This window comes from Globicephala melas, chromosome 2, assembly GCF_963455315.2.
Source record: "Globicephala melas chromosome 2, mGloMel1.2, whole genome shotgun sequence".
Classification (NCBI taxonomy): domain Eukaryota; kingdom Metazoa; phylum Chordata; class Mammalia; order Artiodactyla; family Delphinidae; genus Globicephala; species Globicephala melas.
The window spans coordinates 99,242,745-99,269,808 of NC_083315.2; the positions used below are offsets into that span (position 1 = coordinate 99,242,745).

General features: G+C 41.5%; 1 protein-coding gene across 1 annotated transcript in view; it reads right to left on the reverse strand.

The window, feature by feature from the left end:
• Nucleotides 1-27,064, reverse strand: part of FMN1 (formin 1) — a 405,529-nt gene that overhangs the window by 199,025 nt on the left and 179,440 nt on the right. Inside the window, exons 5-6 of the mRNA XM_060294520.1 lie at nt 18,334-19,076; nt 13,514-13,664 (exon numbers count right to left, since the gene is read on the reverse strand). Coding sequence (XP_060150503.1) covers nt 13,514-13,664; nt 18,334-19,076 — 894 coding nt within the window. The remainder of the gene's footprint in view (nt 1-13,513; nt 13,665-18,333; nt 19,077-27,064) is intronic.

Genomic DNA, 27,064 nt, shown 5'->3' on the forward strand with positions numbered 1-27,064 from the left:
GCCCTCTATTTTCCCCTACAGTTCACCTCCAAAGGGACCATGCTTTCTAAATTGTATATTTATTATTCCCTTGCTTTAGAAAAAAGGTTTTGCCACAAACGTATGATTTCATAAAATTTTTTGACTTTTCACGTTTTTAACTTCAGACCAATGGAATCATTCTTTTGTGACTTGCTTTCTCCATTGAACATCGTGTTTAAGAATCATCAGTGTGGGGTTTCCCTGGTGGCGCATTGGTTGAGAGTCCGCCTGCAGATGCAGGGGACGCGGGTTCGTGCCCCGGTCCAGGAAGATCCCACATGCCGCGGAGCGGCTGGGCCCGCGAGCCATGGCCACTGAGCCTGCGAGTCCGGAGCCTGTGCTCCGCAACGGGAGAGGCCACAACAGTGAGAGGCCCGCGTATCGCAAAAAAAAAAAGAATCATCAGTGTGGATGCATGTAGCTGTACTTGAGTCTTTTTTATAAAAGCTGTGTAGTATTCTGTGATACTCCTCCACTCTAATGTTGATGGCCACTGTTGTCATTTTCAGGTTTTTGCTATTCCACTATGCTTTTACGAACACTCTCATGAGTCTCCTGGTACAAAGCTGCAAAAGTTTGAGCAGAGGCTGTACATGTGTTCACGTGAACTAGACGCAGCCAGACTGTTTTCCAAGTAGATAGAACAGCTGACCTTCCCATTAGCAGCAATCAGAGTTCTTACTGCTTCACACCCTCCCAACATTTCACAGCTACACTTTTTGATTTCTGTCAAGCTGGTGGGCCTAAAATGGTATCTCTGCATTTCCCTGGTTGTTGACTTGTTGATCATCTTTTCATTTATTTAGTGTCCATTCATTCCATGGCAAGCCTGGTCATGTCTTTTGCCCATCTTTCTATTGGAAGGTAACCATTTTATTACTGACTGGTAAGAATTCTATATATATTTTGGGTAGTAATTCTTCTTCAGTTAAAGATGTTACAAATGTCTTCTCCAAGCTTATGGCTTATCTTTTCATACTCTTTGTGGTACCTTTTGAGGAGCAAGAGTTTCAAAAACTTTAATGTAATTTTATTTAATGTACTTATTTCTTATTTGATATGCTTTTTGTGTCTTTTCCATGTGAGGTTAAAAAATATGCTCCTATATTCTTTTTTTTTTTAAAAAACTATTAACTTTTTCCTTTCTCATTTATGTGCTTGATACATCTGGAATTGATCTTTATTCATGACATGAGGGAGGGAATCTACTTTCTTTTGGAGAGATATATATATATTTTTTTCCAATTTTTAAAGTACTTTTTTTTAATAGTCATTTTTGCCCACTGATCTGAGAGACCACATTTGTCATATATTAGTTTCCAGATATGCATGGATCTGCCTCTGAACCCTCAATTCTTTCCACTGATCTTTGTTTTTTTCTGTGCCAATTATTACCACACTATAGCTACCTTACTGCCTATTGCTTTATTTTTCTTGATATGAGGTAGAATAAGCATCCTACCTGGTTTTTGTCAGAATTTTTAAATTTTTTTGAATTTTATGTTTATTGTTCCTTTGCTTTTTAAAAAACAGTTTGCCACAAATGTATGATTCCATAAAATTCTTTGGCTTTTTATGTTTTTAACTTCAGGCTAATGGAACCATTTTTCTGTGACTTGCTTTTTTCACGAAACATCATGTGTAAGGTTATTTTTGAAACTCTGCTCTTCTATACAAATTTTTAGAATAAGCTTGTCAAATTCCAAATAATCCTACTTAGATTTTGATTGGAATTACTTTCAAACTAGAAATCAACTTGGGGCTAACTGACAACTTTATAATATTGGTCTTCCTATTCATGAAAAGACTATGTCTCTCCTTTTACTTAGGTCTACTTCAATACTTTTGCTATACTAATTTTTTATTCATTGCCGGATTCCATTTACCAATACACTGTTTAGGATCTCCACATCTATACGAGAGAAACTGACCTGTAACTTTTCTTTCACTTCCTGTCCTTGTCTGGTAGTGCTATCAAGACTATATTCTAGCTTTGAGCATAACATTCTTTATTCTCTCAAGTATTTTGTGTAAGAAGAAAATGCTTGGTGTAATAAAACCATCTGGGCCTGGAACTTCCTTCATAAGAAGATTTTAAACTATGGGCCCAATTTCCTTAATATTTATAGAACATTCCAGTGTTTTATTTCTTCTTGACTCTGCTTTGGTAATTTATATTTTTCAAGAAAGTTTTAAATTTTATGTTATTTTCATTTATTGCCAAAAGTTTGGTCATGGTATTCTCTCATCTTATACATTTCTATCGCATCTATAGTTACATTCACTTTTACTTTCCTATTATCTTTATTTATGTTTGTTTGTTTTGCTCAATCGTGCCTAAAGTTACTGAATTTTGGTTTCAAAGAATAAACTTTTGACTTTATTGATCTTCTATATTGTATTAAATTTTTTTAAAAAAATTTCCATTCTCAGCTTAAAATGCATTAGGTTGAACCATATGAAATTCTAAATATTTGATCACATTTGACCTGCAAAAATGGCCTTTCCTGTTGTTCAACCTAATTTTTCCTTCAGATTTCTTTGGTTTGCTTTTCTTTTTCTAGCTGTTAATTTTGGATGCTTTATTTTTGACCTATCCTTTTTTTCTAATATAAACACTCATGACCATACATTTTAGTGATATCCTTTGAGTCTTAAAAACCAGTATTGTTTGAATTATAAGGGTTTTCTGAACCCCATTATAACTTCTTTCTTGATCCATGAGTTATTTGCAGTGTGAATGTAAATGTTAAAAGGCAAGGAGGCTTTTGTTATTGACATATTTAAATTATCTTTCTGTTATTGGTAAATTATTTCTAACTTAATTGCATTGTGGCCAGAGGATGGTCTGTACGAAAAAGGGCGTGAAATTTGTTGAGGTTTTCAGGACCTTTGTTTTTCTTAGGTCTTTTAATATTGCTCGACTCTTAAAATTAATCCATGCATTATGCTGTTGGAGATAAACTATAAGTGGATTCAATCTGATTATTAATATAGAAACCAACCTAAAATATCACACTTTAAAGAGCGTCATCATCACCTAAATCAGTGATTCTAGACATGATTATATTTATTGATTTATAGCCTATCATGTTTTAAAAGGATTTAAGGAAGCACCCTTATGTTGCCTCCCAACAGCCGCCATACTTAAAAATTGTACTACCAACACAGATTACTATGAAAGCCAAATAAAAATAGTACTGGAAAACGCTGACAAATTTTGTCATCTTTTTGTTGTACTGCATGGTTTTCCCTTGGCACACCTTGAGGACGTTCATCTCTGAGCATCTAGCTTAAATTCATTTGTTTTAATTCCACAGCTGTGTCCCAATGGGACACAGACAGACAAATGAGAGGGTGAGATGGATCTCTGCTAGCCCTCTGGGGGTTCAGGAGTCATCCCTGCATAAGAGATGAAGCTTCTGGTTGGAATCCAACCTCCGGTTCTCTTTTAGGGGTGACACTAGGGGATTGTTCATTGTCCTTATTCCTACTCTTGATGGTCATGACGATGGTAGCGATAGTGTGGTTGAACCAGCAAATATTTATGCATCAGACACGCAGCTAAACACTTCACAGATTATTTTAACTCTCACAATCACCCTTTGAAATACGTACATACTATTATTATTCTCACTTTACAGATGAGGGAGCGGGACGGAGGAGCCTTAGAAAGATGAAGGGACTTACCCCATGGATAAAGTGATGACTCAAAGAAAAAGCCAGGCCTGTGCGGTTTCCAGAAAGCCCTGCTGAACCACGATGCTACCACCTTCCACACTTAGACTATTCGTGACTCTTGGTGCCCTGGGTGTGCAGGAGGAAGCAGCTGATTGGAAGGCTTGAAACTGGCTTCCTGGTGGCTCTGAGGCAAACACACACCAAGATCTTAGCCAACTGGTGTGAACTCCCTGTGCTGGCCTGTGAGTCTTACCTTCTTTGCCACGTACCTTCGGCCTCAGAAGCTCATCCCTTCCACTGGTGGCAACTGAACGGCTGTGTCCTACAGAGCTGAACTGTTCAGATACCTCCACATCCCAAGAGCATAAGTAATACACAACAAAAACATCACATGGCCCAGTTTCTCCAATGCCTTACTAAATCATTCTAAACATCTCGTATGCTTTAGGCATTTTGCTGCTTCTCTGAACTACATTCTTCTCTAAGCAACCATCTCAGTGTCTCATTTTTTCCATTAGTAAGATGATTATAGTACAGAGTGAACTATTTGTAATGAGGCCCAGCTCAGGCACTGTGGCTTTCAGTTGGCTTCATTTTAAATCCATCTTTCTTTGTTAATTAATGTGCCTTACCCAGTGTTGTAAGTAACACTCACTTACGTTCCTGAATTGAGCCGGGAGGAAAAGAACCACACCCAGAGTGAAAGATCCAACGTCTTCAGAATCAGTGCGAATGTCATAACAACTTGAAAGCAAAATTTAAAAGTCAGTTTTTGTGTTTGTCGTAAACTAAGGAAGTTGTACGAGAGAGTCTACAAGGCAGGCAAAAGTGATGTGATAATTGAGTCCTGAATTAACCCCCTGGTCCTTGCAGCTCTACACTGTTTAAAGACCACGCCCCCACCTCCTAGGACATTTTGCACATGTAAAATGTCTAATGTGACTAATAAGGTACCTAGCCTAAAAGTTAATGAATGAAAATGAAAACACTAAAACTCGGGTTATTTAGTAACCAGGGCCTGGAGCCAGATCCCAGTTAAACCACTCTGGTGGTGAAGGAAGGGATGAAAATGCCCAATAGGTTCCATCTGGCTGCTCCTGTGGGTCAGTCTAGAGCCTCACGGCCCTTTCAAATTAGCCTCCCCACCTTCTCCTCTCCCTGACGATTGAGGGGCTAAGGGCAGTCCTCCTCACAGGGTACTGGGGAAGTCCATGTAAAGGGCTCGGCAGCAAAGGAATCCAGCTGAAAGTAAGCACCGCTCCCCAGCTCTTCCCGGCCCAATCCCTTTTGTCATTCATTTCTCTGGAGGGCCCCTAACCCTCCAATCCCATTTGTACCCCACCGAGGAGATCTGATAATGGTGCTGGCAGAGCTGTGGCTTTTCAAAACTTCTGGCAGGGGCCTCGCTGACCCATAACTTGCCTACACACATGACTTCTTCTCATACTGTCTTTGTAAATTGACCATGGCTAACCTTGCTGCCCTAATCAGATCAATCAGAATAACATTTCTTTAGCTGCTGCATGCTGGCAGCCTCCTGGGCTGAGGCGTGACTCTGAGTCAGGCTCAGATACTGAAGGCGGATTCTGGAGTTTCCAATGGTCTCGGGTTTCCTTAGCTTTTATCACAGTTGGTGAGCTTTGTCAGGCCCGTGTTTACAGCCATGCAAATTAGCCTCAGCTGGAGAGAAACCAGGTCAGGCCTAAAGGAAATCAAGCTCTGGGCTAAAAGGTACTTTATCAAAAAATTGTAAGTGTAGCCATAGTACTGGGGGCAAGCCAGACTGTCCGAGGAAACACGTGGACAGCTGTGTCTGGTGAAACCTGAACTCCTGGCTTGGCCTCTGGACCCTGGACACGTTATGGAGAGATGGAGGGGAGAGTGCCCCACCAGCAGAACGGGGCTGGCCAACTCGGCCATTGGCTGCTGCCGCCAAAGACATTTTCTGTTAAGTAGAGACAAGTGTGAGGAGGGAAATATTGCATCTTTGGGGGAAGAAACATTGTGTTTGTGAGGCTGGTTTGCAGTATATCCCACATTACTCACTGACGAAGCAAGGTGCATATCTGAGGTTGCATTCTACTCACACACTCGTATACACTGAGTTTTAAAATGCGTGTGTGAAGGTGTCCACGTACAGATATGATCTGATACTTTGCATCTGGAAAGCATCTTGAGAAACATCCGCTCCAGAGGCCATGACAGTTACAGAAACTAAGGCCAGAGAGGTTACGTGACTGGACACACAACCGCTAACTAGTTACCTTCAAGACCAGACCTCTGGCGCCTTTCCATTGCAGTTTTCCCCATCAGATTCCAGCCCTTCAATACCCCAGTACGTAGAGAAACTTGGCTTATTTTAAAATAATCCTCCAATACGTTTATGTCTCTTAAGATTAGGGGATTATTGAGATCCTAACAATTACTCCCTGAGCTCCTACATACCTGTGACTCATACACCGTGGTGCTGATGGTGTCAGGCAGTCTGATCTATGGGTCTGAGTGCAGAGATGTTGGTCCACATGTGACGCCTCTATCTGCCCTCTGATAAACAAGACAAAAGCTGGTGGACCTTGAGTGTCCCCATTTGCAAAGGAGAAGTGATGACCATATCCTTGGAATTCATCTAATTAAAGTTTACCTTTTGACCAATGAGAGACCTGAGACCCAGAGAATTTAAAGAACTTGCCCGAGATACAACAGTTGGCTACGGTCAGAGCCATTAGTAGAAACAGGGTCTACAGACACCGAAGCCAGAGCGCTTTTCACTAAACGATGACCAGGAAATAAAATTCAGACTTCTCCAAGTGAATATAAAGTCAGGACTTGTAGTTAAATTCAGACCAACAGACCATTTGTCAAGTGATTAAGAACACAGATTCTGGGGTTGTTGCTGGATTCATCTCCTTGCTCTGCCACTTAAGAGCTGTGTGATGCTGGGCAAGTTACATAACCCCCCTGAGTTCCAGCTTCCTCATCTAAAAAATGGCAATAATCATAGAACCACCTCACTGGGTTCTTGTGGCGACTGGATGAAGTGTGTGTGTGTGTGTGTGTGTGTGTGTGTGTGTGTGTGTGTGTGTGTGTGTGTGTGTGTGTGTGTGTGTGTGTGTGTGTGTGTGTGTGTGTGTGTGTGTGTGTGTGTGTGTGTGTGTTACGCAGGCCCCTCACTGTTGTGGCCTCTCCCGTTGCAGAGCACAGGCTCCGGATGCGCAGGCTCAGCGGCCATGGCTCACGGGCCCAGCCGCTCTGCGGCATGTGGGATCTTCCTGGACCGGGGCACGAACCCATGTTCCCTGCATCGGCAGGTGGACTGTCAACCACTGCACCACCAGGGAAGCCCCACGACTGGATAAATTAATACATGCTAGGCACTTAGCCAAAAACCGCTCACCTAGCATTAACCATTATTATTGCTATTGAAATCTTGTTGTCATCTTCACTTGAAAGATTCTACATAAATACAAGGTTATTAAGACTTCTGTTCGTGTTAAGCCCATACCTATGGACGCACGTGTATGCGTATGGGGCCGTTTTGATCTTTGTGTATATTGGAGATGTGTGCACTCTGCAGGGCATTTATGAGTTCATTTTGGAAGCACCCAGGTGACCTGGGTTTGTGACTTAAATACACATATAAGATCTTTGGGCATTCTTGTTATTTCCTCACATACTTCTTGCTTAAAACTGGAGGCCAGAGAAGTCCTGCCACCACCAAGGTCCCTGCACCGGCAGTCAGCCTCAAACCACTGTCTACCTCCGGCCAGTCACAGTCTTAGAAAACGTCCTGAATTAAGCATAAATGAATGAGGTCCAGGAAAATATAGGTGAGATTTCAAAAATTTTACTCAACTAGGAGTAAAGAATAAAATACGTAAAAAAAAACCCCAAATATTTAGAATTGTCATCTCATAGGATATCTTGTAATATCTAATCAAACTTCTTTATTTTCCAATTAGAGAACCCCAAATCTATATTCAAATACATCTTCCCTCCCTTTAGACATGGACAATTTAAAAAAACCTCGTGTGTGTGTGTGTGCGTGTGCGTGTGCGTGTGCGTGTGTGTGTGTGTGTGTAGTGGGGAGGTGATTCCAGAATCAGTCCCAAAGGGGCTAAGTCTAATACTTCATAAATTTTTATATTGTTGTCATTCATTCTAAGCACTGGAACTATGCCTACTAATGATTTCTATTCTACTAATACCTACAAGCCTTTCTAATATTCCTTTGGCTCCCAATACTTTGAGTGGATAATTTGCTGTGAAATTTGGCCCCATGGTCCACAATAAAGAGATTTTACAAGACGAAAGAGGATACTCGAGGGGTAGTTACACTTGTAGGCTCCACTGCTCCGGCTCTAGGACAGAGGCTAATTTAGCTCTGCAGAGCTGAGCATTCGAAGGTGTCCTCTTGTGGTGCGGGTAGGAGCTGAGCACCGTGTGATCCTGCAGCTGGCTTGAGGTACAAGTCCAGATTAAGTTACTGTTCAACAGCCAACAAGAGAAACATAGTCTAACTCCAAGAATAATATTCAGATTCAACATTCTGAAAGAATCATTGATATCCATACTTGACAAGTTCTAATGACCTTTTTTTTAAAAAAAAAATAAGTAAATAAAGTAAAAGTACAACTTAACTTTTTGGGCTGTCTTATTTCCACATAAAATTTACAAGGCAGAACTTTTGTCGGTTGGTGCTTGTCATGGAGCAGAAGCTCCCGTTTGCTTTCAGTAGATTTGGCCAGTCAGGGGCCTTTAAAACCAAAGAACAGGAAAGCCCAGATCATTCCAGATATCACTCAAGGAATCTGGACATAGCACCAATGACCTCAAGGTCATATATTGGTGCAAACAACACACGGGCAAGTGATTTCACTCACTGCCACAGATGATAACCCCTAACCTCACTGCTCATTTTTCAAACACATGAGTAATAGAAAGGGCTTGGCAAATGCATTCCCATTCCTGGGGGGGAAAAAAATAATGCACATACCTTACCGGGGCGGCCCAGAGAAATTATCTTTGTACACAAAAGCTGAAATTATATAAACGTGGAAGGCAACAGATTATGAAAACCCTATAAATTTATGTTCTCCTTCCACTCATCTCCCCTCCCCACTAAACTGAGACACCAAGTCTGGGATTTGAGAGTTACAGCTACGATCCTGGCCAAAGTGACCCAATTACAACTGAAAGCTTTTGGCTCCAGGAAGTTTCAATAGACCAGTGTCTGCAGGACCATCACCACCCCTCCCTACCCCCACTCCCACCAAGTGCTCAGGGAATAGCCATTATGTCATTAATTCTTAAGAAATATCTATTAAAAAGGCCAAGGGAGTGGAGTAATTTCATGTATCTTACAGAGGAGGGAACAAGCACGGACATTATTCATAATTTCAAGAGAGGAATAATATCGGCAGGTCATGCTGATTTTCTGAACGTTGTCAGGCAAGTTTAGAAAGCAATTGGAGAGTTCACTGGAGTAGCTACTTCTCTGACAGGCACCAGGACAAAGAATCTCAGACACATTCTGTCTGACGAAGGCAGATTTCTGGCTCCTTGTCAAGGCGCCGATCTACCTTTCCCCAGAACAAATATAACTTAGAGATAGTAGAAATATGGGCATATTGACAGTGAAAAACTCTTATGTTACAGTGCAAAAAGACTATATAAACCAATGTAAGATGAACTACTAGATGTCTGTATACTCTGTTAAAGGAGCTGAAAAACAGGAATGGTCTAGAGATGACCATGTGCAAATAGTTTCAGACAGGGACACACTCATGTTTGAAGACCCTCAACAAGCTTGTGGGAATAAGCGATGGTCAAGAATTTCTTTGCAAAGCTTTCATGTTTGTTCATAAACTAAGAGATTAATACATAGTTCTAGAGAATACTTCAAGTACTTTCACAATCGTGATTTCATTTTATCCTTGTAATGACCCTGTAAAGGGTTGTTACTCCCTATTTGGTAGAGAAAGAATCTGTGTGGAAAAGTTAAACGACTTGCCCTGAAGGTTATCAGAGAGCAAAAAAAATAGGAGATAGTACTAAGTGTTGCTGGTACAGACAAGAGCTGATGTTTTGAGTTCTGGTTCTCAATTTGGTGAATGTTAGGTCTGTGGTGGCAGAGTGCTCTCATGTCACAAATGAAGACGGCACAGGCCTGAGTAGGCAATACGAATTTGTCATAGTATTTAACGTATAGCTAGTATTTAAAATGATTGATGGGGGTCAAAGGAAAACAGCTCCAAATCTACATATGGTTTCATATTATTTCGTAGTTGGAGTTATACATAGTATCTTTTTATTCAAAGATTTGGATTCCTACTGGAAGAACCTGAAGAAGACTTTGGATAATTTCACAATGTAGGACGTATTTTGGATTTGCACGAGTGTAGCTGGATTTTGTTGATGATTCTAAGAATAGCTACTTCTCATTTATAAAGGTTAAAATCAATCATCCCAGTAAAAGCTGTTACCACCATTAAGTGAAGCCAATTACTGTTTAAATTCAGGGGGAGTGAAGACACATGCTGAGGCTCCTCTACATCCTCTCAAGTGTCCGTCATTATCAATGTCTTCCTAGCTAAAAGCGTACAAACCCAGAAGGCATCTTCATCTTTCTAGGTCTCGTTTCTCATGTGCCACATGAGGGCACTGAATGAGATGATCAGGAAGGTTCCTTCTAATTCTTAGACTGTATCGTACTAGAAAACAGGATCCCAGCCCAGTTTAAGAAGATATGTATCTGTTTGTTTTAAATCAGTGCCAGTGATGGGAACTTTAAACGCTGTTATAGAAGATGAAACTAGAAACTCGTATCTGAGTTCAGCAGAACGGTAACAATTCCGACAGTTCTGACTAGGAATGTGGGAATGTGCAGAGGGATGCAGACCGGCTCCACTTAAGAGATGCTCATGTCTGTCTCAACGCTGGCAGAGTCCCTGCGGCCAAGATTCAGAATGCTGGATTTTTAAATCTCTGACATATACTCCACTTCCGTCACCATAAAAAGATCTATCTGGCAAGTGTCTCCTGGTCACCTTGTATGGGAACCATTCTGTGGTTAGGCTAACAAAGCTGGCCTCCAGGGTTGAAACTCCTCAGTTGCTCACAATCACTAAAATTCACTTTCATCTTCATTCTCAGAGAACAGAAAATAAACATCTGACTTTCAGAAGAGACCAAGGGATCCATCTTGATATTGGAAATCTGGCCATGGGCACGGAAGGAAGGCGCCTAGGAGGCAGGTTCAGAGTTTTCTGGCATTGACTCAATTCGTTTTTTTCTTTACAACTTAGAATCTCAGCTCTAAGGTAGGACACAAGCTCACTGCAAACTCCAAGCACCCTCAAGACTGCTCCCCTTAAAGAAAAAGAATAGAGACTACACGTGTGCACAGAGTCTTTGGGGTAACAGCAACCTCACTGTTCAGAAAGATTAAAGAGTTTGAATAAAGGATATTTTCCCCCTCAGACGGAGAAACAAACACATCAAGTACTAACCGCCTTAGTGAAAATCCTTTGTTGAAGAGGCAAATAATTATGAGATAAGAAATAAGAATAAACTACCAAATGCTTTGATGTTTTAAAAACAAATACTTCAATGTTTTAAAAATGCTCATTCACCAAAACAGAAATAATTAGCTTTATGAGTAAATGACACGTAACCAAGCATCCAGAGAGAGAAACACAAGGAGTAACAGCAAAAGAAAAAGAAAACGAAAGTAAGTTTAATATGATATTGGGTAAGAAAACATTCAGAGGATTTCCTTGATGGTCAGAGAAGGCTTCCTGGAAGAGGCAAAATGAGGCTACTTTTGGAATACAGAGATTCTGCTTTTGCCTTTTGTATAGAAACAATTAGTCTTCTGTTCCTATAGATGGCATTTAAAAAGCCAGCTGGCCAGCAAAACGCCCTTATTTCCATCTCATAGGAATCTAACTGCACATGAATATATTCTATAGTCTATCAGTTTACTTCTTGCCGTAACTCAATTGTTTCATGCGATACATCCTCTTAAAAGATTTGCTCTGATATTTAATCATTATTGGGATCACATTTTTCAATCAGGAAAACACAATTCCAATGAACTTGTGAAAAACCTTGACCATGATTTTCATGTATAATTTAAGTCAGTGGGCACACCTGATTTGATTAACAGAAAACTGCATCCGGACTTTTGCCATTCCCTCCCCCCCTCAACAAGGCACAGCTCGTTTCACAATCATGTTACTTGAGATATGAACCAATGGATGAACCTCACTATATAATTTAAGAAGAGTTGATGAAACTATCATTCAGTATTACACACCTTTCAAAACACTTCTTCAAACCCTCTTAGATTTGAATTTCACAGCATCCTGCTGGGTCAGGTAGACTCAGATATTGTTAATCTTGTTTTACAGAGAAGAGGAAATATGGCCTGGAGAAGTGAGATGACCAGCCCAGGATCACGTCGCAAATCAACAGCAGAACCAAGTACTATACAGTTGACCCTTGAACAACTAGGGGTTAACGTGCATATAGCTCAGAGTCAGCTTCTGTTTCCGCGGTTCCTCAGCATCCGCAATTCGATCAATCACGGGCTGTTTCGTACTGTAGTGTGTACTATTGAAAAATATCTGCATATAAGTGGACCCGTGCGGTTCGAACCCATGTTGTTCAAGGGCCAACTGTTTTTCCCTAATACCATCTATGCTATTATCACAACACTAATGCAGAGAAACAGCAGCGGCGGCAGCAACAGTAGCAAAATGAGAGCAGCAATTACTCGCTGAGGTTTGACTGGGTACCAGGCACTACTATATACGATGTCATTTGATCGTTACTCAGAGCAATATGGATAGATGTCATCTCACGTGACACTGAGGGGACCAAGGCAGACTGAAGGAACTTTGACTTGGGGCACGCAGCCAGTGCATGGCGACCGTGGCGACTCACCTCCACATCTGATTGCTTGTGAATCCTGACCTTGTCCTCTAATGGCTGGCTGGTGGCCTCAGATTTCTAGCCCTCAAGTCTGCTCAGAGGTCACCTTCTCAAGGAGGACTACCTTGAACACTCCAGTCAAACCCGTAGCCCCCATCCCTCCCTATCCCCGAAAAAGTTGATCCTCCTTACTCTGCTCTACCACATGATTTGATTTTTTGTTTCTGATGTTTATTGTTAATAGACGCCCCAGAGGGCAAGGATCTGTTTTCTTGCTTGTTTGCTTTTCTTCACCAACATGCCCCAGGTGCTCAGACAGTGCTACCCACGAGGACTTTTTGTAACGATGGAAATGTTTTATATCTGTGCTATATTGTAGCCACTAGCCAGAAGAATAAAACTGAAAGGTGGCTGGTGCCACTGAAGAACTGAATTTTTAATTTTATCACAAATAGTCACATGTGGCTAAGGGCTACCCGACTGGATAGCATGGGCCTAAAACAAAATCTAGCTCAGACTCCCAATAAATATTTGTTCAATGAATGAAGTTATAAATAAGTGAAGAAGACATTTCCATATAGCCTACAGACTACTTTTCACTAACTTTTGTGCATTTTTTCAATAGAATTAGTGGTTGAAAAAAGTCCAGATGAAGAAAACAGTTTGCAAATTCAGACAGCATGACCAAAATAGCAAGCACGGATTTCTCAAACTATTGGCTCCTTTCTGTCATCTGTGACTCAAAACCTTTCAAAACATTTTTTGAAAACAGAGGGAAAGCAAATCAGCAGCACATAATAAATTCCCATGTATGACAAATATATACATATACATATATATATATATAATTACAAAGATTACTGTAGTCACTCAGTACCTTTTTGATCTTGTTTTTTTTCTCATAGGACTCTGACAGAGGTTTCTTCTTCTGCTGAGGTGTGTCTTTGGAGAATAAATACTCAAATTCGCTAGTATCCCGAATATCAGGTTCTTCTAAGGAATCCCACAAGGTTGGTGTAGAATTTTGGCTTAAAAGAGAAAATGGCAAGTTAAACTGAAGAAACAAAAGAGATTAGAATACAGTGAAATCCTTAATCCTAATTCATTTTTTTAACTCCTTAAAAAACTCTAATAACGCTTGAAGAAAAGCTTTTTACGATTACAGATTTTTTAAGTCAAAATATACTAAGTATTAAAGCAAACACACATTTCCGAAACAGAATGGTCCTTAGATATAACCAAAGAGAGAGAACCAAAGAAACCCGGTGGGATCAGAACTCCTGGGATTCAGATTGTCGAGGCATGGAAACTGCTCCTCCCTCACTTTGTGTCATTTCCATGACGGGCAGAAATGGGCATCGTATAAAGATTGAAACAATAACCAATTCTGAGACATTCATAGGATAATTCTTAAATAGAATGAAAATGGAGTGCTTGGGTGAAGATGTGCCCGCCTTTGAATTTTTTTCTATTCGTTTTAAATATGGTTCTCAGGTTTAGCTCAGGTTAACTCAGCGTTAAGACCCATATACGTGAACAGGCTGTGCTCATTTAGAAATACTTGATTTTATAATACACCATCCAACAACAGGATTAACACTAAAAACAAAGCAAAACCCCTACTGCACCAGCCCCCGCAGAGATTTCAGCAAAAGCAGCCATGGGGAGACTGTGTTTTGTTTGTTTGATTGGTTTTTTTTCTCTCTCTAAAAACAGGGATACCCTAGTTTTGAAACAAAGAAAGGGAAGAAGATATGGGAAATCAGGTTCAGAACAACTGCCTCTGAGAGCTGCCTTAGATGGTTTATTATCCAGGCTCCTTTCAGTCAGAACACATTTTCTCCCAAACGTCTACTTTCTTAACTTACTTTCTCGTCTTATTTTTAAACACTTTTAATGCTCATAGACATTTAATAAAAAGTCTCACCTACACATCAAACATACACATCAAACGTGTGTGTATGTTATGATCCATAATATCTACAAGTACTTATCTTTGTTTCGATATGCATTTTCCCAATGAAAACTAAAAGAACTCTTACTACATGGGGTGGTCCACACAAATTTTTTGATACTAAGAGACAATTTTTTCTTTTCTTTTTAATTTTTGAATTTAATTTTATTTATTTTTTTATACAGCAGGTCCTTATTAGTCATCCATTTTATACACATCAGTGTATACACGTCAGTCCCAATTGCCCAATTCATCACACCACCATCCCTACCTGCCCACCGCTTTGACCATTTTTCATATTTGAAGCAGTTGGCAACACTGGCTTTTCAGATCTGAGTGTTCACACTTTGCTATGTGTCTGCCTTTGCTGTGAAATATGACATTTGGGTTCTGGCCCATAACAAAACTGAACATTTGCTTCTCTCCACTTTTTTTTTCAATTATAATTTTTCTAATATAATATTTGAGGCATTTAAGAACATATATGTGACATATGTAAGTTATAATGTATAACAGTATAATGAATACCTGTGAAATCATCATCCAAGGGCTAGAACATTTCCAGTGAGGTACATCCATCTATGCGCTCCTTCCTCAGCACTGCCCCCTCTCTCCCCCCTGCCCCCCTTAACTTCAATTCGAAACATGAACACCTTTAATGTTAAATGCTTTTCTCAGCTGCACTTGGGAAAGGGGATCTTGGTGGGAGAAGAGAGCCAGGAAATTCTGGAGCATGCAGCCTCAGAGCTGCTGGTCTGGGCCTCAAGAAGGTTCTGGGAAGCAGAGGAGAGGATGCCTAGAGGGAGGTGATGTGACCCACAAAGGAGATTATTCAGACCCATCCCCCCATCTCCTGCACCTGTACCGCTTGGCTCCCCCTCCAAGGACTCTGAGCTCAGGTCAGTATGACTAGTGCTATAACCCACTTATATTCTGAAGTAAATAGGCTTTGGCAGTCAGGTTGAACACCTCATCACCATCTACAACACTGTTTCTATGGGAAAAGGCATTTCCAAAAATGAGTAACAGAATTTTGGAATACCACCTCTCAGCGGGTTGGGGGCAACTGGGCTGGTGGGGCAGTAACAAGGACTTGCTCACAATGGACCGTATGCCATCATGGCCAGCTCTTTTCTGACCACTGAACACACAGTTTGAGCTCCAAAGAAGAGGAAGAGGAAGGCAGGAGGAGGAGGAGGTGGGGGAAGAAGTGGGAGGAGACAGATGCGGGAGTGAGCAGGGAGGAGCGCGCAGGGGGCGGAGGAGAAGATAATTTCTCAACAGGAAGATACTTATTAGGAAGATGAAAAGGTAGACAGATGAGGATTTCTTTCTTCCTAAAATTTTTTTAAACTAAATGGCTTTTCCCTATTCTAGAAACCAGAAAACAGACATCAAAGAAAGCAGAATGGCAAAAGTTAAAAACCATGTTAGTAGTGAAAAGCAATCCAGGTGGATGAGAGGCAGTGTGTGTATACTAGAGAAACTTCGTATTTTATTCTTAGTTCCCCAGAAGACCAAGACCAAAACTGATTATGTGCTCATTACACGAAGTGCTTACCCCTCTGGCTGTACAAAATATCATCTCCTGTCAAAGAACACATCCCAGATAATTTTACTTTTGTCCATAATGAATAGTACACAGGGTCTTCAGACCATGTCAGTTTAAAAGACGTATTCATGCTCTGAGGTACAAAAACATTTTGACGGACCCATAATAAGAGAGACTAAACCCCTGTGCCTGGAACTCAGGCTCGAGGCTGACATGTTCACCAAGCAGGGCTCTCCTGATGTCCCAGGTCAGGAAAGTTGGAACATTCATCTACTTTTCATTTTGCTCAAAACGCAATCCCTGGTGGTGGCAGGACTCCAAACGCCACATGCCGTTCTCCCTCCGCCCCTGGCAGTGTCCACATTTCCCCTTTTTATAAGAACACCAGTCATTTTGGATTAGAGGCCTGCCCTACTCCAGTCTGAGGTCATCTCAACCTAACTAATCACATCTGCAATAGCCCTATTTCCAAATAAGGTCACAGTCTGAGATACTGGGGATTAGGGCACCGGCAAATCCATTTGCGGGGAGGCAATTCAACCCATCGCAAAACTGAAGCCCTACGTTTATGGCGAAACTAATAAGAGCTTGAGCATTCAATTGTCCTCTTTCTCAAAATGGCCAACTATGTAAGGAGAGAAAACTACAATGATTATCTCCAGCTTGTCTTTGTTGTCTTAAACGGTGGATGAAGGGCCCACATCTCCCAGTGGTTACTGTTACAACACTGGTATGGTCTAGGTTATTGTTTGCCCATGAAGTCTTATGGGAATGAAGCTGAGGCAGGCTAGTGAGACCCAGGTGTTAGAACAGCTCCGTGTGCCCTCAGAACAGATGCTGCCAGGGCTGACAGGTGGGCTTCATCACTCTGGAATGGCTGCGCATTAATTTGAGAACACTAATAAGAGAACATGGCTGCAAATAAATATACTGAGAAATTATTTCTTAGGAAATGACATCTGAGTCTTGAATGGGAATACTAGTACTTTAGTTAATGGTAGGAGCTATTTCAGGACCATCTGAAATGGTTTTTTAACAACTCATTTGGGAAATGTAAATATACAGTATTATATTTAAATATAATAATAAATAAATTTATCAAATAAATAAATAAATTCGCCCTTAATTTTTGGTGAGAGGAAAGAGACCAAATATGAAGTATACAATCAACTTAGTTCACCATATGCTTAGTGTCAAGGTGTGCCTCACCCCTCCTAGAGTGATTTCTAGTTGGTGTCCCACTGTGAATTGCAGTTTATTTTGTTCAGTATACTGCCTTCCCCAAGCGAAATGTTATAGAAATAGAAAAATTCACCACCACATCTTGATTTTGCGAATTAAGTTCAAAAATTTAAATGTAAAAATCTGTTCTATATTTGCTGTTCTTTACAAACAATGAACTTCGCACCTAGAGAGTAGTCAAGAAGGAACTCAACATCTTTCTCGTTGTCCTTTTGATGCTTTCCAAAATGAGGCAGAAGAAATCTGATCAGATCTGTTTGAATGGAAATTTCCAAGCAACCATCTCTTGCTGCCTTACAGACCCACTTTAACAACCTATGCAAATGGAAGATGCTTTTTAGCCACCTACCCACCGGCACTTTCTCTGGAGGGCAACAAGGTATAAAGATGTGAGGGCGCTCAGTAGCGAGGGGTAACAGAGTTCAAGCAGAGAGAGTTGATATTTTAAGACTCCTCTCTGACCTAAAGAGCTAATGATTCAACTATGTCCAGTTCTTTTAATAAAAATTGAAAAATTACACCTACCTGTTGAATATACACATTATAGGGTTGATGATACCATCTAAAGACAAGACAGATAATCTAAAACTCTTCAGTGAACCTGAAGTATAGAATCAGGCTCAATGTCTTTGTGATTACTCACTAATTGCAGAGATGCTGGAGAGCCCTGGGCTCTTCTCTAGTCTGGGAAATGGAATATGTACCTTCGAGAAGGGTCTGACACAGAACACGTCGTTTCTTCCAGCATCAATCCATACAGAACACAGAGAAGACCTAGTGGAGACATTCTCCTCAAAACATTCCAGCCTTGTTTATCCAAGGCATTCACTACCACATCTGAGAACGAGTGCCACACTACAAAGATGCTGAACCAACAGGAATACAACATCACTTGTCCAAAATCCTGCAAATTCACAAGCTGAGAATGGGCCAGGGGAGTTGAGCTTACCTCTTATCACTTATTTGTATCCTAGTCCAGTACAAAGGCTTCATGGGACAACTGGGTTCGACGGCTGGCTTCCGAGGACACTGGCTAGCAGAAGGGTTGACTCCGAAGAAGAGTCCAGGGGGAGGTGGAGGCACAGGTCCTGGGGGTGGCGGAGCCGTGGAATGAGGAAGTGGGGGGGGTGGGGGAGGGGGGGGAGGTCCAGCACTTGGAGGCAGAGGAGGTGGCGGAGGTGGGGGAGGTCCAGTATTCACAGGTGGTGGCGGAGGTGCCAGTGGCAAAGGTCCAAGTGCGGGTGGGAGGGGAGGAGGGGGAGGGATGGCTGCCAGTAGGGGTGGTGCGGGAGGGGGAGGGGGAGCGGGAGGCGTTGCCTTCTGCTGACTCGATGAGATGCTTTCCGCAGATTGAAGCGGTACACTGGTGTCTCTGCTGTCATTTGGGGGAGAGAGTTGGCTTAAAGAGGAGATATTCAGCTTTCTGGGTATTATTTGGTTACTTCTGGTTGTCCTGTCTTCACCCTCGCAGGGTTTGAGGAAAGTCTCTCTGTCTGTCTGGATGCACACATTTCTGAAAGCCTTTGGAGGGCAGTCATCGTCGGTGGAGACACACACATCCCTCATCTCTTCACATCCTCCTCGCCATCGGTGTTCTATCTCGTATTTGAGATTTTCAATGGTTTCTTCTAGTCTCGCTGTTATCACCGCATGCTCACCCCGGATATGAAAGGCTTGAAGTTCGAACTGAGCCTGTAGAGATATCAGTGGGAAAGAAAGCAAAAAATTTATCAAAAACAATGATCGGAAATAAAATATTCCAATAGCATCCCCACACCACCATAGCACAAGTCCACATAAACACAGGGAAAGACAGAGACGTTCGTTCTTCTGAGAATCCAACAGGGTGTAAATTCCACCTTGCGAATTTTCCAAGGACTTAAACAGTTGGAGTAAAAGCATAATTTCATCCAATCTGAGCTCACAGGGAACAATAACCATGGATTAAGGGTAAAAGTAAAACTGTCGTCTAAGAATTTTCATTGGTTTTAATATCAAATGCAAAACAAAACTTTTAATAAAGATTTGAACATGCCTGGATATATCTGTTATTACTTTTGGTTTTGGAAAAAGAACTAAAAAAAAAGGTTTGGAGATGCTTTTGGCTAGGAGCTGCAGTTCTCACAGTTTTCCATAGAATGTCTCACCTCCAGGGTTTCCAGGCCAACACAGCAGAAAGAAAAGATTCAAGAAGAAGCTATGATGCGTGTGCATTTTTTTTAAAGTTTCCATATCAAAGCTGCCCATGATCAGTATTTGAGTCTGTTTTATAATCATTCATAATTTAGTAATAAATGCATAGAAAATGAACTTATTAAGGTTTGCTTTTTTCTCTTCCACATACTCTATATTTTCAACTATAGTTTATATGAAGCCAGCCTTTTTAATGCTCATCTTCTCAGTTATGTCAATACCTTGAGTCTATAGTTTTTCACTTATCAGCACAAACTGGCGTACTCTTGGCTATTAACTAGTCCATTTCCCAGCATTCAAAGCCATTCAGCCTACTACAGTTAACTGGGAGGCAGTCAAATTTACAATTTTATGTTTGAGTTTTTCCAAAATCCAATTTAGCAGTAATTAAACATTTCTGGTGAATTTATTTAATTTCTGCCTTCCCCATCAGACTACAAACTCCACAAGAAGAAATCAGGGACAGTATCTGCCTTTATTTCTGTACCCCAGCAGCTAAAATGGCAAGTACCCACTACTGATGAGATGGATGGATAAAAAACACTGCAACAGGGCTTCCCTGGTGGCGCAGTGGTTAAGAATCCGCCTGCCAATGCAGGGGACGTGGGTTCAAGACCTGGTCTCGGAAGATCCCACATGCCGCGGAGCATGTGCGCCACAACTACTGAGCCTGTGCTCTAGAGCCTGCGAACCACAACTACTGAGCCCGTGTGACACAACTACTGAAGCCCGCGCGCCTGCAGCCCGTGCTCCACAACAAGAGAAGCCACCGCAATGAGAAGCCCACGCACCACAACGAAGATTAGCCCCCTCTCACTGCAACTAAAGAAAGCCTGCGTGCAGCAACTGAAGACCCAATGCAGCCATAAATAAATTTATTTTTTAAAAAAACTGCAATAGTTATATTCCGTCATTGTCCCAAGAGTCTTCCCTATGGCTAATGAGACTTTCTTCACTGCAATTTCAGCCCACAAATGTCTAGAACACCAACGGGTATATAAGTACAGGTCCGTTTTCCATTAAAAAGGTAAAGAAATATTTTCAGTGGCCTAAGTCAGTGAAGGTCATGACACAGGAAAATTCTCCATCTTCATTAAGATAACTTTTAACTGTAGTTTTACTAGTTTCACCTTTTGCTTCATAAACCAACCCCCAAATAACTGTGGTCAGAAGAACTAGAGACAGGTTTTTCTAAAGCTGAACTTCTCATAGGTGGGCACGGCAGCCGCGATCCAACTCTGAAAAAATTGGCAAGTTCAGGGTACCATCTGTTTCTTTGCAACACAGAGGGTTAAGCAGCGCCTGAGTTCCGGATTCAAACCACCTGGTTCACATCCTGGTTTAGCCACTTGCTAGCTCTATGTCCTTGGGCAGGGAACTCTGTGTCTTCAAGCCTGAGCTTCCTCAAGTGTATAATGAGAAAAGTAGTAGACCATCTGTAGGGTTTTTATATAGGTAAAATGAAATAGTTCCTGTAAAGCGGCAGGCGTTATGCCTGGAACACTAGTTCTGAATAAATATTACTGCTAGTTACTGTTGCTAAGGGTAATATTAGAGTAAGAGACTAACAGATTTCTAAACGTTCTTCAAAATTTCCAAACAATGTCACCTTTGTGGAGTGACAGGCATAAAACTAGGAAAAGCTTACGCAGTCAGGATGAACAACGTACTACAAACACAAAAGTTGACCCAATCTTTCACGAGTTCTACTATCAAATGGCTGAAAGTACTTTCAAGCTTCATTCAACTCTGAGATCAAGATGACCTCTGTTTGGATGCCCCACACATCTCCATCTCCCTCTGCCTCCCCTGCCCACCTCCAGCCACATTCCAGCGCTGAGTCCCAGGCTGAATGATCACGCATATTTAAATTTCATTTTAGCAACTAGTTTAGTTCTGCCACAGCAAACTAAATCTTGAATGTTGTTCCCAACTAACCTTCTTCCAAGCAGGTTAACAGTCAGGTAATATTGATGAGCCAATAATTTCACTTAATCTTCAACTTCTTAATAATATGAAAAAGTTGCAAAGACATGTTCCACAGAAAAACTTTCCTTTTATCACACAACTGGACTGTATCTACACAAAGCACCCCACCTCTCCTGCCTTCCACCTCTCAACCAATGACCTTCTGAATCTGATGTATACATCTATATGTACCACTCTGGCGGCTCTGTAATTCATTTGCTTAGTGTGGTGGGTAGAGCACAAACTGGTTAGGTTACTTAACCTCTCTATACCTCGGTTTTCTTATAAGGAAAATGGCGGTAATAACAGAACCTACCCTGCAAGGCAGTTATGCGAAGTAGACGAGTTAATACATGTAAAACTACATATAGAGGAGTGTTGGGAACACAGGAGGTGCTATAGAAGTTTGCTGCCATTATTATTTTGTCTCTTTGCTGCCTGACACATCACTTGCCTTCGACTCTCAGCATGTTCCCCAGCCCCATGCTCTATCCATCTAAAGCAAAACTAAAGATATCGAAATCCTTTTTTAATCCCTTCTAGCTGTCGCCCTTTCTTTCTCACACTACCTCTTTTTCTTCACAACAGAGTTTTGTCTTGTTTTGTTTTTTTAAGAAAACACACAACTCTCGCTGCATCTATTTTCTTATCCATGCTTCTTTTAACCGATGACAACTGGTTTCTGCCCCCACTATCTTCTTGAAACTCCATGATTTCAGTGTTACGTCTGCTCAGCACTTTTCAGTGATTTCTGCCCTCTCAGCTGCACTGTTAAACTTGACTGCCGCCTTGCCTTGGAATTCTCTCTGCTTCCCTGAACTTCGATACCCTCTCCACCCACCGCAATTTTCTTCCTATTTCTTGGCTCTCTCCAGTCAATCTGTGGACTCCTTTTCCTCCAGTCATCCCTCAAACGTTGTTCTCCAGGTATGTCCCTTGACATTTCATCCTTCTCACACGACACAATCTCTCTCGGTCATCTTGTGTGCTCATGAGGTAAATTACACTCATTGACTATATACTGCAACTTCCAAATTGGTATCTTAAAAGCCATAATAATTCCAACTATTCTGTGGAACTGTTCTACCTGAATATTCTTAATCAGCCACCTCAGACTCAACACGTCTGAAAATGAACTCAGGATTGTCAAACCTCAATTGCCTCCTCCTCTGAAATTCTTCTTTGCAATTAATAGCATCATCATCCTCCCAACCCGTCACATCCAGAAACCTGGATATCATGCTGGATTCCTTGCTCTCTCTCATTCCCAACATATTACTTACCAATGAGTTTCATTAATTTCTCTGATTCATTCTTTTCCATCTACACCCACTGCCTCAACTCTTCACTGGGTCCTTCTCTACCTGGACAGTGGCACAAGCCACCTCACTAATTTTCCTGATTCCAGTTTAGCCACATTGGTTCCATGATGATTTAAAAAAAAAATAAATGCAGATCTTTATTCCTTAAAATCCCTCCAATAATTGGCCATTTCATGAATGGCTTCCTCACAATCTGTATTTATTAATATGAAGAGTTACCAAATAAGAACTATGGAATGTCCATGTACTCCATATCAATATGCTGAGACTACACTAAGAAACTCTTCTAACCATTAAAATTTAAATGGCCCATATAAAGAAACCACGTACCTTTGCCCTTTCCTGCTACACAACTCCTTTTGACCATTCCAATTTCAGGTTCAGAAGCTCAGCATGACATAGTAATTCAAAGTGATTCATGTAATAAGCCCCTCATTCATTCTTTTACCTCTCACTGTTACGGCCTCTCCCGTTGCGGAGCACAGGCTCAGCGGCCATGGCTCATGGGCCCAGCCGCTCCGCAGCATGTGGGATCTTCCCCGACCGGGGCACGAACCCGTGTCCCCTGCATCGGCAGGCGGACTTTCAACCACTGCGCCACCAGGGGAGCCCCCCTCATTCATTCTTTATCTGTCCATATGTAACAGGGAAGCACAAATCTGACTTCACATTAGATCTATTCCTTTTGCTTTCACCTTTGTGCTTTGTTGCCCATGCTTAGTCACGCTGGCTCTGCACCTTCTATAAAGGAATGTGGCCTATAGCCTGAAATATACAGGATAGCCTATTCTCAGGGCTCTAACCTTTAAGAGTCCATTCATGTGGAGGTCAAATTTGCAGAACAGAGAATGGCATTTGTCTGTTGGAGATTTACAGGAACATCATGACCTGACCTACATGGACAGCTGCAAGAACAAAGGATTCTGACACCAAGGAGTTTGCAACAACTACTCATGCCCCTCCCTCATCTTGCCTTTAAAAGTGCTTTGCTGAAACCCTTTGGAGAGTTTGGGGCTTTCTGGGCACGAGCCACCCATCTCCTTGCGTGGCCCTACAATAAACCTTTCTCTGCTCCAAACTTGTCTGGTACCACTGTGTGTCGGACACACTGACTTGCGTTCAGTAACACATATCCTGTCAGTTACTTCAAACTGTTCCTGGCTCTATTACAAATAGGCATCTCAAATCTGCATATATCATGAATCAAGCCTTCAGGAGAGTTATTTTTTAACACTATTTTTACACTCCACTTCCTGTTAAGTGCCACTTCTACTTTGCACATGGAAATCATATATGGTTTTCCCTCCTTTGTCTAGAGCCATAACTAGAAGGACTATTAACGACTTGATGAATCAAACACAGAGAGTAGAACTTTCTGTTGAATAATCACGTACTCCCAGGCAGGACCCTGGAAATCTTTATGAAATGTCAAGCCCAGACCCTTGCAGCCGAAATTACAGATAAGGCTGAATCAAGGGAACCTAATGCTTTTAAACCCCACTGACTTTCTTTTCAGTCTCCTTTACTTTCACACTGAACGTGGTGCTTGTACACGGTATACGAAACAATTTACAAACTTTCTGATCATTTTTAGGTAAACGTTCTTTAGGACATACGAAACATTATGAGTTTCCCTCTCCCCAAACCTCCCTGCTAAAAATCTGTTTTTCTGCATTCACCCCAACATATCATTTGAAAGGAGACAGGTCTAAAGTTTTGACATCTTTCCAGCCTGCCCCAAGTTTCACCTCCAGACTTCATCCAAATTTTATCTATCTCCCTTTACTTCTAACTCGATTGCTTCTATTGCTTTCATTTTTAATCACATCCTCTTCCCACCTGCAACAGTCTGTTAATCTATATCTATCTCCTTCTAAGCAATATGCAAATTCAGTCTTTAAGCGAGCAATCGCAATTAAACCACTCTGTTCCAATCACCCTTTTCCTTGATTGACACTGTTTTTATCTGTTTAACGTAGTGGTTCTCAGCCTGTTCCCCATCAGAAACACCTACAGAGCTTTGTAGAAAACATTGACGGGCAGGACCATCTCAAAAGATAATCATTCAACTGGTCTGAGACGGTGGTGCCCTTGCACTGGTATCCTTAAAGCTCCCCAAGGGATTCCAATGGGTAGCCAGAGTTGAAACCCACAGTCACTGTTCTTAATCTTTATTCTGCTCCAAACACAGCTGAGACGGTATGGCACTACGATATTGGTAGAATTTTTCTGGCAGTGACTTTCAACTTGGGTCATTCCAGAATCGCCAAAGGAACATGTGTTATTTGAAAAAGCCCCTTGCTAATTCTGATATATCCCTATAAGGGAAATATCCCTTCATTACCCATATTGAGAACAGTTATTTCATGCAGCAGAAAAGCCTAAATTCTTTTCATGATACTCATGGCTCTTCAAAATCTGCCCTCTGCTTACTTTTCCAGATACTTCTTTATACTTTCCCTGTGTTGCACCAGTACGGATTCAAACATCCCGTCAACTCCCACATCTTTATGTTTTTGCACAATGCTGTTTCCTCTCTGTAAAACACCCTTTCTCTCCATTTTCACCTAGTGAAAGCCCCGAAGGAAAACTCACTCCATCGCAATTGAGCCTTCTGGCTTAAACTTTTCTTGATCTTTCTTGACAAAAGTTTTCCTTTGACTTTGTTGCCAAAGAACTTTCTAGGTTCACGTTGCGTTACAGTCATTTATGTTTATCTTCTTTGCAAATCTAAAAGCTCCAGGCAGTTGGGGACCATGGCTTATTCATGTTTGAACTTCCAGAACACTGCACACCGCTTAGTTAGTGATCCACAAATGCTTATTGAATTATTTCTTTAGCTTTAAATATTAAGACTTCCTTGTGCCTCTGTATTACCCACCCAACTAGACTCAAAGTTCCAAGAAAACGTAAAAACAGAGAGACATGTGGTCCCCTGCCTCTTTGATAGGCCTAAGCACAACATGGACTATGAGATTTCATTGTTGTTATTACCTAGAAAATTCAGTGTGGGTATTTCTATAAATTAATGTTGATCCTATTAAATTTTAACAATTTTAAAATATTTGGTGTGGATACGAGTTCTCTCCACAATAAGCTTAAAGGCTATTCCCATAAGTATAGTAAACTATGCAGTAGGATTGAACCATATTTGTGATCCTAATCTGATTAGGAATTGGGCTCTAGGAAACTCCTGCAGCCTCCTCAGGGGCTGGTGCTCCCTTCCCCTACAAAATCCTCATTATTTTTTAATATCCTCCACATTACCACTGCTCAGAGATATCATCGCAGGAACACATTGTCCTGAAGCCCAAGCAATAGACGGAGACGTTACTTGTCTGGTCCCCACAAACATGCCTGTTGAAAAGAAGGTGGAAAAGTGCCTATTGATGAAAGACATCATGCCGGTGCCAAGCACTGTGCGAAAAATCACCCATCAGCATTTTGTTGTTACGAACATTTTCTCCCAGTGGTGCTGCCAGGGGCCATCAAAAATTCAGGTTATCTGCTGTACAAGTTGAGTAAGTCAACCTTTTCCAGGGACCCTTCCAATTCTAAATTCTTAGGTTGGGGAAAGCAAGACAATTCCAGGGGACTGCACAGAAGGTCCTCACTTCAGGAAAGTGCTAAAATGCTAATAATTTCCACACCCAAGACTTTACCATATCTCTTTCTCTTCAACTTCCGAGAATACAGACAGCTCTGCTCATGAAAGTTTCATAACGATGCGAAGCATAGTATCATCTAAACCATGTAAAGAAAGAGTCCTAGGGCTTCCCTGGTGGTGGCACAGTGGTTGAGAGTCCGCCTGCCGATGCAGGGGACATGGGTTCGTGCCCCTGTCCGGGAAGATCCCACATGTCGCAGGGCGGCTGGGCCCGTGAGCCATGGCCGCTGAGCCTGCGTGTCCGGAGCCTGTGCTCCGCAACGGGAGAGGCCACAACAGCGTGAGGCCCGCGTACCGCAAAAAAAAAAAAAGAAAAAAGAAAGAGTCCTAGCTCTCATTAAGAATGCAAATCAACACAGGTCAAGCAGACTCATTAAGGTACTCTGAAAACACACCAGTGGTTCAGTATGCAGTTCAGATAAAGTTGGGCATTACTTCTGAAATGTGATACTTATTCCAAGGATTCTGAAATATACTTCAAAAATAAGCAAATATAATTATGGACAGTCATCCAAGGAAATAGTGGGAAA